Source organism: Pituophis catenifer, unplaced genomic scaffold (assembly GCF_029215685.1).
Source record: "Pituophis catenifer annectens isolate HBS135680 unplaced genomic scaffold, rPitCat1.0.hap2 SCAF_16, whole genome shotgun sequence".
In the NCBI taxonomy this organism is placed as follows: Eukaryota; Metazoa; Chordata; class Lepidosauria; order Squamata; family Colubridae; genus Pituophis; species Pituophis catenifer.
The window spans coordinates 3,517,231-3,537,735 of record NW_027256896.1 but is presented as its reverse complement, the minus strand read 5'-3'; the positions used below and the strand labels follow the sequence as shown (position 1 = coordinate 3,537,735).

Genomic DNA, 20,505 nt, shown 5'->3' with positions numbered 1-20,505 from the left:
CTCTCTCTGACCAAGTGTGAGAATGTCCTTGGTTCCCAGGAGAAAGTATTTTGTTTTGGCTACAAAACCCCAGCTATCTCTATTCCCCCCTCTGTATCCCTCGGCTCCAGTGTGGCAACACTGAAGCTTCAAAATGGCTTCGGTCAGGTCAGTTTCAGGGTTGACACTGACCTAAAATGTCCAGAATTCCCAGACTATGTCAGCAGCAGCTGTTGGTTTGCTGGTGTCTTGCACAATTTTGCATCTGCTCCTGGCGTGGTCTCTGAAGCACGGCAGAGATTTTGCTTTTCTGCAGACCATCTGAAAGCAGAATTCACATCGTGGTTCAACTCGGGGAGAGGCAACGTTATGATTCAGACTTTCCTTCACTGCTAGAAGTCTTCCATCAGGATCATGCAGAAATCTCCTCCATTTAACAAATAGAGTTAGTCCTCGACTTACAACAGTTCATTTAGTGACTGTTCACAAGTTATAACGGTGCTGAGAAAAATGACTTATAAGTTTTTGGCACTTAGAACATTGCAGCATCCCCACAGTCACATGATCAAAATTCAGATGCTTGGCAATTGGCTCTTATTTATGACGGTTGCAGTGTCCCGGGGTCCGTGATCCCCTTTTGTGACCTTCTGACAAGCAAAGTCAATAGGGGAGTCAGAGCAGTGGTGAAATCTAAAATTTGTTACTACCGGTTCTGTGGGTGTGGCTTGGTGGTGGGGGTAATATGACTGGGTGGGTGTGGCCAATTTTTTTTTTTTAACTTTTAAAACCATTTTTTCTACAACCTCTTCGGGAAAGGCTTTTTATTTTTTTTACATGGCTCTGACGATCCAAGCTGAGTTGCCTCAGCCTTTTTAAAAAAGCCTCTGCCAATCAGGCAACTCAGCTGGGATCCTCAGAGGCTTTTAAAAGCATTTTTTAAAACCTCTGAAGAGGTTGTAGAAAAAATGCTTTTAAAAGCCTTTGAGAATCCCAGCTGAGCCGCGCGATCATCAGAGGCTTTTTTTTTAACTTTTAAAAGCATTTTTTGGCCAGAGGTTGTAGAAAAAATGCTTTTAAAAGTAAAAAAAAAAGCCTCTGATGATTGTGTGGCTCAGCTGGGTATGGGGGGTGGGGGGTGGAGCAGGGATTTTTGCTACCGGTTCTCCAAACCACCCACCTCCATCGCTACCAGCATGGGCGATCCAGTCCGAATCGGGAGCATTTCACCCATGAGTCAGAGTCACTTAACAACCGTATTGCTAAGAAGTACAGTGATTCACTTTAAGAACTGTAGCAAGAAGGGTCATAAAATGGGAGAAAACTTACTGAACCAATGTCTCACTGAACAACAGAAATTTTGGGCTCAGTTATGGTCATAAGTCGAGGACCACCTGTACAAATGACAAGCAACCTCCTTCAGCAGAGAATCTCGTTTTAAGACCCCGATTCCCTCCGTAGGGGAGAAAAGCTTGAATGGCTTTCAGGTAGACCTGGCCTTACCACCGAAATGGAGCCAGCCCAACACTTGCGAGCCATGACAGTTGGTAAACTTGGTCACCCATGTGACTGGCCTGATTTTGCAACCCCCCCTTTTTTTGGTGGCAGTCGTTAAGTGAATGCCACTGCCGTTAAGCGAACCAATGGTTGACTATGGGCTGGTTTTGCTGCAAACTGGAATGCTGTTTTTTTAAGCAAAACCGTTCTAAAATGTGGTCATATGACCACAGGATGCTGCAAATGGCCGAAAATGCAGGCTGGTTGCCAAGTGTCCCAAAATGAGGTCATGTGACCCAGGGAGGAGCGGAGTGACCATTGGAACTTTGGATTCGGAGCATAACAATTCCCAGAGGTGCGTCATAACTTCAAATGGTCACTAAGTGACCAGCCGTAAGTCAAGGACAGCTGTATACTTGACTTTCCTTTTCTTTTAGAGTGGCATAGAACTGTCTTCCTTTAAATACAGGTAGTCCTTGACTTACAACAGTTCATTTAGTGACGGAAGTAACAACGGCACTGAAAAAAGTGACTTGTGACCATTTTTCACACTTATGACCTCTGCAGCATCCTCAAGGTCATGTGATTTACACTTGGATGCTTGCCAACTGGTTCATATTTACGACGGCTGCAGTGTCCCTGAGCCAGAAAGGTCGTAAAATGGGAAACAAAACCAATTTCTCGCTTAGCAACGTAACTTTGTGGCTCAGTTATGGTCGTAAGTCGAGGACTACCCTGGATGAGGAGAAACCCAAATTTTCTTCCCTCCCTCCTGGAACAGAACCTGGCAGCAAAAGCTGGATCCCCTCCTAGCTGGCAGGAAGCGATAAATAGGCTCCAAGAGTCCAGCAGCAGCTCTTAATTAGCAGACATAATTTGAAAACTCTCCAAGGAGCTCTGCTAATCAACAATGGGTAGAGTAGCATTTCAAGGCTGTTTTTAATTATGGGGAAGAGGTCAGAAATTCCCCCGAGACTTTTCAAATTACAACTACGTGTTTAATGTGGAAAAAAAGATGAACTAGGCAGAAAACACGGAAGGCACTGATTGGACACCGATTGGTTAGGATGGGGGGTGGACCCCCACTGGGGGATTCTGGGGCTGCAGCCTCTTGCTCTGTGAAATGGCTCGTTACACTCTTCCGCAACTTTGGCGGCTTGAAGAGGTGTGGACTTCAACTCCCAGAATTCCCCAGCCAGCATCGGAATTCTGGGAGTTGAAGTCCACACCACGTCAAATTGCCAAGGTTGAGAAACACTGGCTTATTACCATGTTTCACCTAAAATAAGACCTTGTCTTATATTTTTTTGAACCCTGAAATAGGTGCTTGGCCTTATTTTCGGGGAGGTCTTATTTTGGGGCACGTGGAGCAAGACGGGGCTCCTCCTGCCATGTTACCTGATCTCCAGCTCTGCCTTCCTAACCCTAACCAGGGAAATGACAGGGACCGGCTGCGTATGTGGTTAAATATTTTCAGGGAGGGCTTATTATGCAGGGAGGTCTTATTTTCGGGGAAACACGGTATATACACACACACATATATATCCTCTGTCCCTCCCAGGCAAATCTGGCTCTCTGGCTCTCCATGATTGGTCTGGCACAGTATTACAAAGTCTTGGTGGAAAATGGCTACGAGAACATCGATTTTATTACCGATATCACTTGGGAGGATCTGCAGGAGATCGGCATCATCAAACTGGGTGAGGGAAGCGTGGAGGCATCTCCATTCTCAACTGGAAACTTAAAACTTTGTGTACCTCTATGCGTGAATGGTGTGTTTTGGTTCCGAGTTAAGATGGAGGGCAGTGTAGGGCGTTTCAGTCTGCCTCAGTTTCTCCAACCTCCAAGTGCCTTCAGGATGTCTTGAAGTTACAACTTCTATTATTCTGGAGGATGCCAGGCTGGGAAAGCCCAGCCTATACTGTGACTGGGCTTCAAATATCTTTGCAATGGAGCTGGTGTTGGATGGGAGAAGGTGCATATAGAAAAGATGTCCACTTTCCAGATTACCTGGGAAGAGGCACTTAAAAGAAGTCGTTCTACAGCAGGGATATAACGCAATGTAATGTATTGGTTTAAAAGAGGCCACGTTTCGGGCAGTTAATTATCTCCCAAATGCTGAACACCGATGACCTAACAGGGATGTCAAACTCAAGGCCCGAGGGCTGGATTCAGCCTGTGGGGTGCTTAGATCTGGCCCGCAGGGCTGCCCTGGAAACAGCGGACCAGTCCGTAGTGCCTATGCCAGCGAAAACGGAGCTCGGGAGGGCTGCGTGTGGCCCTCCCGAGCTCCGTTTTTGCTGGCAGAGGGTTGCAGGAGGCTGTCATTGCCGAAAACAGCTCACGGGGACTGCAGGAGGCCCTCCCAAACTCTGTTTTCGCTGGCAGACGGTTGCAGGAGGCTGTCACAGCTGAAAACATCTCGCGAGGGCTGCAGGAGGCCCTCCCGAGTTCTGTTTTTGCTGGCAGAGGGTTGCAGGAGGCTGTCACAGCTGAAAACGGAGCTCGAGAACCCATTTTCACTGGCAGAGCCCTCGGGCCACCTCAGGCGCCCCTGACACGAGTGACATCGAGCTGGCCACACACACCCTGGGCACGCCCACCCCGGCCCGCAAGGTCAAGCCTAACCATAATGCGGCCCTCAATGAAATCGAGCCTGACACCCCTGACCTAACTAGACAAGAGATAAAGTATCTTTGCTGAGGTTCCCTCAAATGGCACAGTGGACAGCATCTGCCATTTTAATGACTGAATTATTTAAAAAGAAAACTGGGAGCGGGGGGGGAGATTCATGAAGATTTCTGCATCTTTAAGAGTAGAGCACTAATCTTTAGGAATTACAGATTCCTTGCGGTTCTTCCAAACGTTGGAAAGGGTACAAATTCTGAGCTCTGAAGAGGAGGAAGCAGCAAGGAAGGAAGAGGTTACGGTTAGGGTTTCCATTCCTCATATCTAATCTACATGCCAGAGGAGAGATCACTGAAACTGGGCAAGGTTGGGCATCAGCTGGCCATCCAACCAAACAGCCCATCTTGTAGGTATTGAACAGCAAGGAGTAGGAAAAATAGGGTTCAAGAAAAATGAGTGCCCTACCAGGACAAGACAAGGCGAATTCTAGCTCAGGGCTGCTGTATTAAGCTGAAATGTTGATTTTGGGGGGAACTAAAGGGACACCTGGCAGGTGAAATGGCTGAACTAAGATCTGTGATAGATCTTTTTTTCCCTTTTCTCTTCATTTCTGTCTGATTCTTGGAGTCTGCCTCAGCAAGTCCCTGCATGTTTCTTGGCAATGTTTCTTTTACAGAAGTGATTTGCCATTGCCTCCTTCCTAGGGCTGTGATAAAGTGTCTGGCCCAAAGTCATTCTGCTAGCTTCGTGCTTGAGGCAGGACTAGAATCATGCATTAACCACTACATCAAACTGGCTCTCGCTCAGACTGAGACACTAGACTGAGTGAGACACAATTGTACTAGTTTGGAGGTTTATTTATAAAGACTGTGCTAGAATTTTAACCAGTTTTGATCTCTCGTATCTGCTTAGGCCACCAGAAGAAACTGATGCTAGCTGTGAAAAAGTTGGCAGAGATCCAGAAAGCTGAATACATCAAGTATGAATCTGGAACACTGAAGAAAAAGGGGGCACCACAGTCACAGGACACGGTGGCCATAGAGTCTCCTCCGCAGGAAACGGCTGAATGCCAGTCCCCCAAGATGTCCACTTTCCAGGACAGCGAGCTGAGCAATGAACTGCAGGTGGCCATGACAGGTACCAGCGAAGAGGGCCCCGAGAAACAGGCCAATCATGTGACGCACTTCCGGGATGGAACTGTCTACCGGCACTCCTCCCGCCTCGTCCACGAGAACAGCCTGAGTGGGAGAGCTAAGCTGATTAGTAGCTCCCAGGAGCTGCTGGGAGATGGGCCCAAATCTCCTGGCCCTGCAGCATCCAAAAGCCAGGAGCACCTAGCAGAAGAGGGTAAGGAGCCTCCGGCCACCCTGCCCAAGGAGGTGCGGAGCCTCCGACATGGCCACAGTATCAAGAGAGCAAGTGTCCCACCAGTGCCTGGAAAACCCCGGCAATCCTTCCCTCCAGCTGCAGGCCACTACACCCCTCCACAAACTCCCACTAAGCCCCGCCCATCCTCTCCTCAGGCTTTCGGGGTGCCCCATGCCACGGCCAAAGTAAAACCCACGCCACAGTTGCTGCCGCAGACCGACCGACCTATGTCCCCTCGCTCACTGCCTCAGTCTCCAACGCACCGGGGGTTTGCCTATGTCTTGCCGCAACCTGTGGAGGGAGAGGCTCAAGCTGCAGGCCCCTTGGCTCAAGCTGTGCCAGTCTTGCCCATCTCCATCCCGGTGCTGTGCCTGCCACCCCAGACTGCAGAGAGTGAGGAGGAGGCAGGTCGGCCCAAGAAGAGAGCCCACAGTCTGAATCGCTATGCAATGTCTGACAGCGAGCAGGAGCGGGACGAGCTGCTGGTGCCAGATGCCGGGCCCTACGCCACTGTGCAGCGGAGGGTCGGCCGCAGCCACTCTGTCCGGGCACAGTCGGGTGCTGACAAGAACGTGAACCGCAGCCAGTCCTTTGCTGTGCGGCCCAAGAAGAAGGGTCCTCCTCCACCACCGCCCAAGCGTTCCAGCTCTGCCATCTCCAGCAGCAACATGACGGACGATTTTAGCAAAGAGGGAGAGGAGGGAGAAGACCTGGACCAGAAGCAACTGAGTGACGGGGGCACTGTGGAGACAGGCAGTGCTGGGAGCGTGAAGAGCATTGCTGCCATGTTAGAAATGTCGTCTATCGGTGGAGGGGGGCGGGGTCTTGTCCTGCAAAAGGGGGCTGATGGGTACTATTTGCAGCCTGGTGTGGTTGTACGCTCAGCCAGTCCGGAACATGCCCGTGTTGCAACTGTTCTGGCCACAGTCAAGCATAAAGAGGCCATTGGACCAGACGGAGAGGTGGTGAATCGCCGACGTACCATCAGTGGCCCTGTGACTGGTCTTGTGGCAGCCGCTCGCCGTGAACGCTTGGACAGTATCAAGTCTGACATGGTCAAAGACGGCGGACCCATGGAACGGCTGCGGGTAGAGCACAGCGGGAGTGCCCCGCAGAATGGTTCAGGAGAAAATATCCCCTTTGCTGAGGAGGGGAGCCTGACTATCAAGCAGCGTCCCCGGCAGATGAGCCTGGCCAAGGCTGAAGGTGGGGAAGGCTTGTCCCTGGGCCATCGGCACAGCGACCTTTCCAGAGTGGAGGCCAGCGCCACTCTCAAGCGGAGGATCCGGGCAAAGCAGTATCAACAGGACAATGTCAAGTTCATTCTCACAGAATCAGATACTGTGAAGAGGCGGCCAAAGTCGAAAGACAAGGAGCAGGAGCTGGCCCAGCTGTCAGTGTACCACAATGGCATGGGCACCGTCAAGCGCCGGCCGACCTCTGAGATGAGCAGCCTGGAGGCTGTAGCCCCCACAGAGCAGCAAGAGAGAGGGGGAGGGGCTTTGGGTCAGATCCCGCGTGAAGAAGCCAAGAAGCCCATCAAGCCTCCTGTCTCTCCCAAGCCCATCTTGCCACCAAAAACCTCGGGGCCTTCCACGCCAACCACCAAAAGGGCTCCGATTCCCGGCCCTGGCAGCCCAGGTAAAGCCACTTCCTGGGGAACCCACAGCATGGTTTTTAGTGGGGGGCTTCACAGCTACTTCTCTGTGCTCCGAGGCTGCCAAGAGGCTTCTTTATGCATGTACAAATCTAGGTACCAATAAACTGCTCACAAAGAAATGTTGGGCAGCACATGGGGAGATTGTGTGTGTATTTATGTGTGGGGTACTCTGGGAATCAGGCTGGAGAGTGGAGTTGTGTGCCTGAAACTGCAAGCTTGAGTGCTAATGTTTCCTAGTGGCTGAATGGAAGCAGGGATCCTTTTTGTTATCACCTTTAATATCCATTGAATCCAGTTCTAGTAACAGCTGGACTGTCTTCCTAATGATAGAAGACATTAGAACCAGCCCTGCCAAGTGGAATCTCCGTTATGGCCGCTTCCTCTAACAGAGGTCATGGCATGTCCTGTTTGTCTCTTGCAGAGGTGAAACGTGTCCATGGGACCCCACCACCCACATCTCCAAAGCCTACACCACCGCCAACTGCTCCGAAGCCGAAGGTCCACCCTGTCCTCCAGTCAGTGAGTGCCAGCTGCACACCAGCACCTTCACCGGCCAAGCAGCTCACCCCCACCATCAAGCCTTCAAGCACACCTCCTTCCCTCTGCTCCAGCCCAGCTAAGCCTTTGTCCCCTGGAGGGCAGTCGCCTCAGACAGTGCCAGTCAAGCCACCTCGCTCCTCCATGGCTGGGCCCTCAGTGGAGAGCACCGAGAGCGTGCATCAGAAACTGGAGGAGACCAGTGCTTCTCTGGCTGCTGCTCTGCAAGCTGTGGAAGAGAAGATCAAGCAAGAGGACGGACAAGCAGCCGAGTAAGGCACTCCTGAGGATGGGAAGGGGTGGGGAAGGACCAGAGATGGTTGAGGAGCCAGAAAGCCTGCAGAAAGTCCAGCAGACCAGACAGGCTGGGTGAAACAGCCACTGCTGGTTCTTTATCATGAGGAGGTGCAGCCATCTGCTGTCTTCTATGAGTTGTCCACTCTTGGGAACAAAAGTATTTAGTAAAAAGGTGAAAGAGCAAAACAGGAGAAAGGCAGGGTGGGATTACTGCTGTCATATGTGCTCAGATTTAAGTAACCAGAGGACAGAAGTATTAGGAAGCTGTATTAAAGGCAAGGGTTTTGTACAGCAGGGGTGTCAAACTCGATTTCATTGAGGGCCACATCAGGAAAAATGGGCTCCTGGGCTGCGTTTTTGACCGTAACGGCCTCCTGCAACACTCTGCCAACGAAAACAGAGCTTGGGGGCGGGGGGGTGTCTCCATTTTTGTTGGCAGAGGGCGGCAGGAGGCCGTCGTGGCCAAAAACGAAGCCTGGAACAGCCGCGCACAGCACTCCCAAGCTCCATTTTCGCTGGCAGAGGCACCACTGCCCAGTCCTTCGCTGTTTCCAGGGCGGCCCCATGGGCCAGTTCTAAGCATCCCGCGGCCACATCTAAGCACCCCGCAGGCTTGGCCTTGAGTTTGACATCCCTGTTGTAAAGGAATTGGGATTGGCTTAACCTCACTGATGTCTCTTGCCTTCAGTTCCACTGCAGAATCCAAGAGTACCGTCAGCATCCTGGACGACATCGGCAGCATGTTTGATGATCTTGCTGACCAGCTAGATGCCATGTTGGAATGAGAGCTGGAGAACAGTCCGGGCCAACCTCAGGATCTGCCATGGGCACAAGGGCACAATCACCTCCATGAAGATCTTCCCTCCTCCATTTTTTGAGGTTTGCACAAAGAAGACAAGGTTACCTCAGGATTGTGTTGAAACAAACTGAGATGCTTGAGAAAGGCTTTCCTCGGGACCTGTTTTGCAAAGTGAAGAGAGGAACCACATTTGGGTTTCTTCTCCCATCCCTTCCAAACACCCGTTTGACCTTAGAGATGACAGCATGACTGCAGTTCTCCTCCTGCAGCGGAGTTGGAGGTCAGGGCGGCCTGGGATGGGCAGAGCTTCCATGGCAATGGGAGAAAGTGAGCTTCGCACTTTCTTCAGCACAGCTTTCCAGGCGAAGCTACTCCATCCACTCCAAAGTGGCTTGCCCCTCATATATAAGTACGAATTTCTTTCCCCTCTCTCCAGATCAGTCCTGAGTTGTTACTGTCCCAATACACTATCAAAGTATGTGGCACAAAATAAGTATTAGTCTTCTCCGGTTCTTCATGTTTTCCGTTTGGGGTGAAATCTCGTCTTAGCAATGACTATTGCCTTCTGTGTTGGGTGTTTCTGGACTGCACACCGTGTTTCCTTCTATGCCCAGCTCATGCGCCCATCTGCCACTGCTGGAGATGCTGGTAGAGGCAGCCATGGAAGGCCTGAGGGAACCTGTGAGTTGGGGGTGGGGGAGGGGTGGGGGAACCTTCAGCAAGCTGCATGCTTCGTTTCTTTGTCCTGAAGGTGTTTGTCTTCTCCTGGTGATGATGAAGCTGTGACTGTAAGAAGTTTTGTTTTGTTAACACGTTCCCCTTTGAGATACAAGCTCTTTTTTCTGTTGGTTTGCCTTGGAAAGCATCGTTCCTGGCAAAAGCTGTGCAAAAGCTTTGGTATGTTTGCATGATCGATAAAAGTGTTGAAATACGAAAAGAAAAAAAAAACTTGGGTGGCGGGTGGGTGGGGGTAAAAGCATCCTGGCCAAAATCTCCTTGTACATAAGCCTACAGGTGGCTTCTGCGGCTGCCAAAGATGGATGGCAAATCTCTCTCTCTCTTTATTTTTTTTTAACCCCTCTCTCGAGGCAGTTCTGAGCACAGGGACTTGTCCTGCACTTTCTATTGCTCTAAGGCACTTCTGTCCCAAAGAGTTCGCCACTGATTGAACCGTTTAGCCTTCTTAACCTGCCACGACCGTTGGGAGCACGGCTAGGAGAAGACATCATTGACCAGACAAAGGAGCGATAAACCATATCCATGTTCAGGAAACCGAGGGCGAGGGCGGTTCTGTATTCCAGTGGAGGTTTAATGGAAGAAAGGCGTCCTCTCTTGGTATTATACATACACAGTTTCGGAAGTGGCAATCAAAGGAGGCTCAGCCAAGACTGAGTGGATTGCAACCATTGGCTAGAACGTGTCTTGTGCTCCTGACTCATGGCTGACACTCGAGCTGCAGCTCTTGTTGCCCTGATTGATCCTGGGTACGGGAGGGATCTTCCAGCAATCAGTTAGGAAACAGCTTCCTTGGGAGGAGAATGCTGCCGAGTGCAGCACTGATTCTTTCTCTCCAGAAAGGGGCATCTTCCAAGAGGATCACAACGTTTGCACACCCAAGGGTTGCTAGTCTGCAACTGTACAATGTGCGCCAAAGTTTATTCTTAGGAGCCTTCTCCATCTTCCAGGTATGTTGGGGCCAGAACTACTGCTTTCGTTACTCCCCAGGCAGTGTAAGCACCACCACTTGGTATCGTGGCCAATTAATTTTCTATTTTCATCCACCGACTTGAGGATTCTTAGAATGAGGAAACACTGTAGTGACGGGAGGAACAAAGTGTTCTGTCAATTCAGAACTGTCTACTTCCCTCAGGTTTCCTTTGCTTTATTCCACTTGCAAATTGGAAGGGTCTCGATAGGGAAATAGGGAAGACCCTCGGCTGCAAGAGGAATGCTTGAATGTTGCAGTTAGGGAAGGACTGGCTCCTACTTCTGACGGATGAGCTTCTCGGGATCTCCTGGCTTCTTCAAGTCGCACGGGAAGGCTTGGATCGCCCTCCAGCCATGTTCTCAGTGAGTTGCTCCACATCAGTTTCCCTTGGTCTTCCTTCTTGTGGAATTTCTAAAACGTCCTGAAGTAATTTTTTTGTTGCGTTGCAATGGCAAGAAACAGCATTTTACAAGGAAAGGTAGATCGTTTTACTTGAACAATTTACTGGGTTCTCTAAACCTTGTGCCCACAGGAGCATTCTCGGTTTTTTAAGGCTTTGGGGCAAGTGTCCAAGATATGTTGTCCTTTGTCCAAGGTCAGTGGGAGCATTCTTCAAACTCTGATTGCTATTTCCAAATGACTCCTTTGCCTACGAAGCTCCATGGAAGGAAATTCCCCTAAGTACTCAGAAGGAATTTTGCCAGTGCCTACTTATTTTTTGACTCTTAGAATGCGTTTCCTAATCTCTAGCCTAAACTGGCTTTTAAATGTTTTCAGCTGGTTATATTTCTCTCCCTCATGCTGTTTTTGTACTTCAGAATAACTGTGGCCATATTTCATAAGTCATGCATAGGTCTGAAACCAGAGTCACTTGAATCATCTTCCTTTCCCACGGATGAAAGTACCGGGGTGCTAGCTAGTTTAAGGCTCTTTTCCCTGAATTTCTATCTTCCGGGAATGGAGAATTTACAGGGTGACAATCTCCAGCTGGGAATCAACTGAGGTTCTTCGGGAGATGAGAGGGCTGGGAAAATGCCCTGACCACCTCTCTTCCCTCTCTGCTGCCGTCTGATTCATAGGGCATCCGTTTTGCTCATGGGATGGAGCCCTCACTTTTCATCTCTCCTTCCTCTTATCTGGTGTAGCTCTCAACTCTCCCTTGCTGCTGGCTTCTCGGTTTCCTGTACATTTCACTTCGCAGTGTTTTGGTTTTTGCTTTATCAAATCACCTGGCAATAAAGGAAAACAAAAACAAGAGCTACCATTTTCAGTGAGAACTTGGGAGCTTTGTCCTGCAGACTCTTCTCAGACAACATGGGGTGGGGTGGGGTTCTTGAGCAGGTGGCATCTCACGCTCTTAGGGCTGTTTTCAGCCAAACGGAAAAATACCAGCGATAGGAACAACACTTATGTGTGGGGCTACCACACCTTCCTCTTCTAATGTCAGTTCCATCTTCTTGACCGGCAGCCCAACCTCCAACATGGGACCCCTGCTTCTTCACTCATGTGATCATGACATGCTGGGCTCCTTCCTGTTTTGTCTATTCTTGTCTCTCCATCTGGCAAAGGAATCCAGAACAAAGCAGCCAAAAGAAACGGAGGCCATCTCCCTTCGGCTTGCTACACTTCCCACTCATGGATTTCAACCCATGGGCTTGGAGTAAGATCTCAGGAGAACTCTTTGTCATCTTCTGGTAGAGCTACCTTTTTTGAGAGACGTCATGGAGCTTTTTTTTCACCTTAAAAGAGTAGTGTTGAGTTGTGGTGCTGTTTCTTTTATTATTTCACTGGTAGAACTCTCCTCTTGAGACAGTCGTGTTAGGAATGTTCTGATGTGTGCAGAGAATCACACAGCTTTTCCTTTGGAAGGTGATGAAAGGGATGAAGAAAAAAAAAGCTATATAAAAAAAGTATTTATTGGAAAAAAAAAAACTATTTAAGTGGAGTTTCCCCCAGAGATAAATAACAAAAGAAGGAAAGGAGTTTAATATATATATAAAAAAAGATTTTAAAATATTATCAATTGTATATTGAACAGTTTTAAAATATAAGATTGAAAGAACTGGAGTTTAGCTTGACTATTAGACTTATAATAAGCTGTTTTGTCTTGTGAGGTCATTTTAAAAAAAGTAGCACAATGTTTAAAAAGGTAGTTTATCTTTTTTTTTTTCAAAGCGTGCAAAACATTATGTTATATGGATTTTTTTTTGCCATTTTCTTTTTACAGTTTTATTGAAAATCAAAGGATGTGCCTTGTTTTAAGAAGTTTTGTTTAATCTTACCTGAAAAGTGTGCATTCTTTTGTGTCTTTTTTAAGTTGGATGTACGTTTATATGCGCCTGTGTAAGTATGCGAGTGTGTGTTGAAGTGCATGCGTGTGGAAATCACTAACGTATGCCCAGCTGTATACAAATATACAAATGGGGGTCACGTCCAGTTTAAATACGGCTGTTAAGCCCGAAACACCCTATCTGGTTCCCTTGAGCTTTGGTTATGGAGAGCTAGAATTGCCGTGTGAATGCTGTTCCTGTTTCTTTTCTTGAGTATGGATAGTCTTTGCTGATATCCAAAATGTGTCTGGCACAACTTTGAAATTTCTTAATTAAAAATAAAAATAAAAAGGCAACGTAACAATAGCTGTTGTAAAGAGAAACAAAATGTATAAGAAACTATTCCAAGATTCTAATGCTGGATATATACATACTATATATATATATATACACATTATATTTTTATTATTAAGTTATGGATACTGTATTGTATTCCCCTTCTGTCAAAGCTATGCATTTTCTGCTTCTAACCTTCTTTTCTTGCTGCATACATTCCACCAGTATTACTTATATTAATAGCTTTGTGGTGGTGTAAATTTTTTTTTTTTTTTTTTGCTGCTTCTTTTTAAAAAAGAAGTTATCTGGCTATCAATATTTAAAGACAAAAACGGGGAAGAAGCCCCTGTCTCTAATACAGATACATGACATTCACTGTTAAAGAATACTTTTATTGTTGAGGTCAGAAAAAAAAAAATCCCACCTCGGAGGCACTAACTTTGGGGGGAGGACGTGGGGTCTGGCTGCTTTGGTGCTGAGGGAATGACGGCTTCGTGCTGCAGCTCACAGTCCAGGCAAACAGCATTTATGACCATCGGTGCTTAATAAAACGTCCAGATTATCTTGGCCCGCTCAACTCGTGTTTTGGCTCCAGCCAGAGGGGAGAAAAAGCTTCTGCTGCATGATGGGAAAGGGCTGCTGGGTGCCAGCTGGAGCCATTGTGAAAGCTGCACATCTTTATGTAACACAACCAGAAGCTGGAACGTGCAACAATCTGTGAAGCCGATTCTTCTACATCTCCCGCTTTTTACATCGTACTGAGCAAGAATATTTGCACAGAGAAAAAAAAAAAACCAAAACAAACCGCTTCCAATTATTTGTGTGATTACAAATCTCTCACCGTTATTCGGATTTTTTTTTTGGGGGGGGGACAATGCAGTGGTGGCCAAATGCAACTAAGGGAGGCTTTTCCTCCCCTCCAAAGAAACTGGTCAGTGCCCAGCTTGTGGGCAGATGTTGCCCTGTCATTGTCCCCTCAATTCCTACCTCTAAACATAGTCTCAGCAGTTCTGAAGTTGGATGCAAAGACCATTCGAGTTTCATGCTTCAAAGAGCAACCTTAGAAAGCAGCATTCTGGGAGATAAGAATGTCACACATGATCATTAGTTCAACCTAAGAAACTGAACAAATAGGTCATAGCTGCCAGTTTAGCTGGCCGCAGGTGATCACACATAAGACCTGGCAAATGCATTCAGCCTTTTTGGTGCTGCAATAAACTCCTCGTGCTACATGCTAATATCTTTGCAGGCAGTGGGATTGTTATATTTACTGATTAATGGCAACCCAGGATGTGCTCATCACAGATCGGCCAGGGAGTTTTTGAGTGGCAAAATCCATGGGAGGTCAGCCTTGATTTTTTTGAGGGGGGGGGGAGGGGCAAGGTTGGGCCCTGCTCCTGAGTAGTTCTGTCCATCAGCTGAAATGCTTCAGGTTCGTCAATGAGTCATGCTGGCCTAAAACAATGGTCCAATTTTATTGGTAAGGAAGAAATAATCCAAATCTATATCACAATTTTAAAAACAGTAGAAAATGTCCGTAAAAACACAACCGTCGGCTCTCCTGCTTTTCCCAGGGAGGCCGTGATGATGGGATGCTCTGAAGAAGGGGAGGGCGGGGGGCGGCAGGGGACGGGGGAGGGGAGGGCAGGTTTAGGATACCTGATAAGAAGGCTGGACTGGGGACATAGAAATCGTACCGGGTTTACATGACAGGACAATGGGTTTGATCCCCGGCTGTGGCCACGAATGAAGGAGCATAGCAAATAATTTAAATACCAGGACAGAGAGAGAGAGAGAGAGAGGCGGCTCTGGCTGCTCATGCAGACCGATCCAAACCAGCTTCGTAGAAAATCTGCTCTTGAAGACGATCTACTGACGAGGAGTAAAGCCTTTGTGGCCACCGCTTGCAGCTGGGCCGGCGTCCACCGACCTCCTCTCTCTTTCCCAGGAAGAGCCAGACCAAGGAACCGCAGCTGGAATGGCGCAGCAGTGAGTTCTGCTGCTGCGGAAGGGAGAGGGTGCTGAAGTATGTGGCCCAAAGCTCTTGCACAGCTGGCTGGGGAGTGGAAGGCCCGCCGAGAAGGAACACAGCACATCGGGAGGGCGTTTTGGAGTGTAGGGAGTCAGCCGGAGTGTATTTGGCAGCGGGGCGTCCAAAGCGGGTCCTAGCAGGTCCAAACCTGTTGGGGAGAGAAATGTCAGCAGAGCCCAAACTCCCATCACTGAGTAAAGGGCAGTGCTTCTAACTTTAGAAGCAGTGCTTAGCAACTTTAAGGCACCTGGACTTCCACTCCCAGAATTTTGGGAGTCGAAGTCCAGGTGCCTTAAAGTTGCCAAGGTTGAGAAACACTGGAGTAGAACGTACAGGCAACCCTTGTTGACATGACCTGGTCCAGCCCAGGTGCCATCCTGAGCACAAGGTCTTCCTACCAGCTGTCAATCCTGATCAAAGCAACTTCAGGGTTCTGCTAATGGCTTCTTTCTCTCAATGCTCAATGTTAAACATCTGTGTATGTAACACGTGGCATGGGGGAAGCAAAATCTCGTCTAAACTCCCATCCATGAGTGGGGCCCTTCCCAAAAGGAGGAGTGCACCAGAGAAACCACGTGTGGCACGGAATTAAGAATAGAATAGAATAACAGAGATGAAAGGGACCTTGGAGGTCTTCTAGTCCAACCCCCTGCTTAGGCAGGAAACCCTATACCACTTCAGGCAAATGGTTATCCAACATCTTCTTAAAAACTTCCAGTGTTGGAGCATTCACAACTTCTGGAGGCAAGTTGTTCCACTGATTAATTGTTCTAACTGTCAGGAAATTTCTCCTTAGTTCTAGGTTGCTTCTCTCCTTGATTAGTTTCCACCCATTGCTTCTTGTCCTGCCCTCTGGTGCTTTGGAGAATAGCTCGACTCCCTCTTCTTTGTGGCAGCCCCTGAGATATTGGAACACTGCTATCATGTCTCCCCTAGTCCTTCTTTTCATTAAACTAGACATACCCAGTTCTTGCAATCATTCTGCATGTTTTAGCCTCCAGTCCCCTAACCATCTTTGTTGCTCTTCTCTGCACTCTTTCTAGAGTCGCCCCATTAAGCTACGCTCCTTGCCGTGTCTTAAATTGTGGCAGCTTAATAGGCCCTGCATCTTGGCTTGCAAAAGTCCCCTGGAAGGCATAGACTTGTGACTCGATCACATTTTGTCCCAAACTAAAAGGAGCTCTTCCTTGCTGTTTTCTTTCAGGCCTCTCAATCTCAAAGCAAATTCCATGGACCTGTATTGTAACATTACCAATTCATCATCAACTTTCTCTGTTTTGGTCATGACATCTCCCATTTTGCTTTCCAAATTTAAATTGGCTTCATTAATTTCTTCCACTTTCTCATCCAACTGAATAACAAGTTTTGACAATCCTGATACTGCAAAAACAATATCATCTCTTATTTCATCGTGTTTTTTTGCAACCACTTCTTTAATTGATTTTATATCCTCCTCAACTTTCTTTAATTTCCCTTCCACAAGTACAGTTAAATTATTCATTGCTGTGGCTTGATTATTCATAGCTTCTTTCATTGCTGTTGCTTGATTATTCATGGCTTCTTTCATAAACTCTTTGAAATCATTGAGAGCAGCCTCCTGACTCTGTGAATCAGCTGGAAGTTGTGCTTTCTGTGTCACCACTGACACAACTGGAGAACCTCCCCCTCCTTTAACAACTCCTGGTTTAACTTGTTTAGAAGCCATCTTTTTTTTTTTCCTTTTTAAAAAGATCTTTTTTTTTTCCCAAAGCCACAAAGTCCCTTGAACAACTTTAAAGTGCTTGTAATTTATAGTCTCTAATTTATCAGGCAAAATAGTATTTTCTCCACAAGTTCTCACTTCCCAGCAGCTTTAAAAGTTCTCAATAAGCACTTTCGTTTCTGACTTTCACTTTCAAAACCATAACAAAGATGCCATCTTCAGCCTCCAGCTCAAAGAAATTCAGTTTGAAACAAAGTAACTCCGGAGTTAAGCTCTGCTACTTTAAGGCTTGTTCTCCTGTTTCCGCTCTGCCTGCGCTTGTAATCAATCAAACTCACTTTTGACAGCAGGATGGTCGCGGCGTCTGGCTCTGTTTAAAACAGAGTTGCCTTGGATCCGGAGCTTCTTGGTGGGCTGGCCAGGGAGCTCTCACCCTCCAAGCCTCTGGAATTATTCCAGAGGACCTTCGGGGAGCTCTACTCGCACCCACCGGCTCTCCTCTCCTTCTTCTCCCGATGGAGAGGTTTTTCAGCCGCCAGACAGCCGATTAGTGCTGTCAAAGTGGCTTTTATGAGATCGCGGGGCTGGCGGTCTAAGGAGACCGTCCACGACACCTGCGGTGCCAAACTCCCCTGGTCCTTCTCTTCACTAAAGGGGGGCCTCTACCTCTTGTTGAGAGCTCTCTTCCCCTCTCCCCCCAGACATACCTTGACAGTGCTGTCGACAGCCCCGGAGAACAAGCGGCCTCTAGAGACAGCCAGCGCTGTGACGCTGCCCTGGTGGCGCAGGAGTGTCTGCGTACAGATCATGTTGTCCATACTCCATACCTGGAGGCAGAAAACAAACCAAGACAGTGACAGTGGTGGATCACCATAGCGGATGGAACGTGGCCTGGATTTAGGCAGATAATGGTGTTGAACTATGGATCCCATTCTTTGCCTAAATCCAGGCCACACACAGTTTTTGCACCTCCACGTTTCTTGTGGGGCTAGGATGTACAACAGATGTAGCTGAAGGACCTCCAAAACTCACCCTTCCCCCCCCTCAATTGGGCATAGGCTGCTAACGTTCTGCAACTGCATAAGGCATTACAGGTAAGGAGGAGACGCCATGGGAGTGGCGCAGAGGTGAAGACACTCTCCTCCCACTTGGAAGATTAAGAGTGCAATCCTAGGTAGTTGCAGATGTTTCTCTATCAGGGCGCAAAGAGAAAATATCTGCTGCAAACTCTTGTGTGGAGTCAGGAAGGGCATCTGGCCAGTAAACTCTCAGCTCCATTCTGTTGCCTCGACCCCACCCCAAAGTGAGGGATTACAGGGCTGTAAAATGAAAAAGAAAAAAAGGAGGAGACACCACGGCCTCCACTGGCCTTTCTCTCTCCCAGGGTTTGGAGCAAAGACACACTCAGGTTGAATTTTTGTCCCTCAGAATAGTCCTCTCATGGTGGGAATGCCCCACATGATCCCGAAAACTTATTACAAAATTGTAATTGGGGAATATGTTGCAAGGGGAAACCACTAGAATATAGGGGGGTGGAGAATAATCATACTGTACACACACGTATCATACAAATAATTGAAATGAAATCAATTTTAGTTCTTTTTCTGCTTGCCTCTATACAATTATTTTTTTTAAAAAAACCTATTTGGGCCTAGCCTAACTTTGGAGAAATCGGTTCCAACAGGACAGTGGCTGGAAAGAACTCCCCCTGTTCTCCTGCAATAACAATTCATTCTGAAGGTTTTGGAGAAATGAGATTAGCAAGGACACACACACACACACACACACACACACACACACACACACACACACACACACACAAACTTCCTCAAGCAGCAGAGAGTGCTGTTGGTAGAGCCAGGCTGCTAAAGAGACCTTGGCCTGGGATTCAGGGATCAGGGAGCCCAGCTGCCTGCTTCCTAAGAGAGTTCAACTCCATCAAATTATACTAGACATTGAAAGATCTGTTAGGCTGTCTCCCACTGCCACCGCCTTTTTCCCCATGGTCTTCCTCTGCGCCCCTTGCCCTGAACCAATCACTTGCTGTGCCCCCACGTACCCGCAATGACCGATCATACGAGGCGCTGAAGACTTTGGTTTGGTCCGGCGTAGAGATGACTGCCAGAGCGTACACAGTGCCCACATGTCCTGTGAGGGTGCGAACCTGCTCTTTCGACTCAATATCCCACACCTGATTCAAAAGGGAGCAAAGGCCGAGCGTTACCTTCCCATCGTTTCCCCCTTTTGATTCCGGTGGCTCTGGCCATTCGGTCTTCTTGCCAGATCCCAGAAAGAGAGGACTGGAGGCTCTGGGGAGGGCTAAAAGAGGCTGCAAAATGGCCCCACTGCCCCCTTCCTCCTGCATCCTAGGCTTCGGTCATCCTTACGTGAATGAGATTTTCGTAAGTGCCACAGACAATGTGATGGTTGGTGACCGCAATGGAGTAGACGCTACCCCCAGATGTCTGCAGGACATGTACACATTCCAGGTTCCGGATGTCCCAGATCTGGAGCAGTGGAGAGAAAAGAGCTGATGGACTCTTCTTCCCAGGCTGCCAAGAGAAGCTGCGGCAGGTGGAGCATCTGAGAGCACACCTACCTTAATGGTTTGGTAGGAGCCGCTGTACAGGTGATTCTGGGATGCCACAAGCGCCCGGACCCAGTGGTTAAGGCCTGTCAGCTCCTTCTTCAGTTTCAGCTCAGTGCCAACAATGTCCCAGACCTGATGGGCAGAAGGGCAGCCAGAATCAGGCCTTCCAACAATAACGGGAGATCGTCCAATCTGGCATCCTGCTCAAACGCAGGACCCGCCAACCAGCTTCCTATGCCTGCTCCATACAAGGTGTGGGAAACTAAAGCCCAGACCCTCAAGGGTTCCCGCAGTTCTCTCAAGTGAGGAAGCCTAGAAAGACGAGCCATACTTGGGCAGTAGTTAGAGCCCATCTGTTTTTACACAGGTCTACATTGCTATTCCACTTTTTCATCAAGCCCTGTGAGGGAGGCTGAGCCAATCATGCATCAAAAGACTGAAGGTCTTTTCTCACAGGTCCTGGAAGAGGAAAACGTTTTTTTTCTTTTAATGATTCTTGTAATCCCTTGCTTTGGGGTGGAGTCAGGGCAACTGTATGGAGCTGAGCATTTACTTGCCGGATGCCCTTCCTGACACCTGTGCGGAGTTCGCAGCAGATATTTTCTCTTTAATCCAGAGAGAGAAATATCTGTTGCTACTTACGATCGAACTCATAACCTCCTGATTGTGGGGCGAGAGCTCTACCTCTAGGTCACCACACCACCACCAAAAGGAACATATTAATGTAATAATTGTGCTCCCCATGTGTGCAAGAATGCAACTTTCGGTGGCCATGATGCCTGGGGAATTCTGGAGAACAGGTGGGGAAAAGCTGGATTATTAGGCTGAGATGTTCCTTTCCTCCCAGCTCAGGGGGGAGATCTTTATCCTTGCAATGATCCTGCAGTGGGTAATTCTGGACAAGTAGGAGAAGAAATCAATTACCATATTTTTCGGACTATAAGACACACTTTTTTGTCTCCCAGAAGGGGGCAAAAATGTCTGTGCATCTTTTAGACCGAATATTGCTGAAGCCCTGCCCACTCGCCAATCATTTTTTTGGCCTCTGCATGCCCTGTTTTCGGGCCTTTTTCAGGCCTTTTTTGGCCCATTTTGAGGCTTTTTT

At 48.2% G+C, this 20,505-nt stretch overlaps 2 protein-coding genes across 5 annotated transcripts in view; one reads left to right on the top strand and one right to left on the bottom strand.

The window, feature by feature from the left end:
• The window catches only part of CASKIN1 (CASK interacting protein 1), a 137,569-nt gene extending 128,578 nt beyond the window's left edge, over window positions 1–8,991 (top strand). The window contains exons 17-21 of the mRNA XM_070955320.1: window positions 3,035–3,173; window positions 5,014–6,492; window positions 6,562–7,110; window positions 7,551–7,938; window positions 8,652–8,991. Of these exons, the coding sequence (XP_070811421.1) occupies window positions 3,035–3,173; window positions 5,014–6,492; window positions 6,562–7,110; window positions 7,551–7,938; window positions 8,652–8,748 (2,652 nt within the window). The 3' untranslated portion in view covers window positions 8,749–8,991. The remainder of the gene's footprint in view (window positions 1–3,034; window positions 3,174–5,013; window positions 6,493–6,561; window positions 7,111–7,550; window positions 7,939–8,651) is intronic.
• A 4,449-nt stretch (window positions 8,992–13,440) lies between these two features.
• The window catches only part of TRAF7 (TNF receptor associated factor 7), a 59,708-nt gene continuing 52,643 nt past the window's right edge, over window positions 13,441–20,505 (bottom strand). For all 4 annotated transcript variants that reach the window (XM_070955024.1, XM_070955025.1, XM_070955027.1 and 1 more), the window contains exons 17-21: window positions 19,410–19,532; window positions 19,198–19,317; window positions 18,870–19,001; window positions 17,518–17,637; window positions 13,441–15,256 (exon numbers count right to left, since the gene is read on the bottom strand). In XM_070955024.1, the coding sequence (XP_070811125.1) occupies window positions 15,242–15,256; window positions 17,518–17,637; window positions 18,870–19,001; window positions 19,198–19,317; window positions 19,410–19,532 (510 nt within the window). In that variant the 3' untranslated portion in view covers window positions 13,441–15,241. The remainder of the gene's footprint in view (window positions 15,257–17,517; window positions 17,638–18,869; window positions 19,002–19,197; window positions 19,318–19,409; window positions 19,533–20,505) is intronic.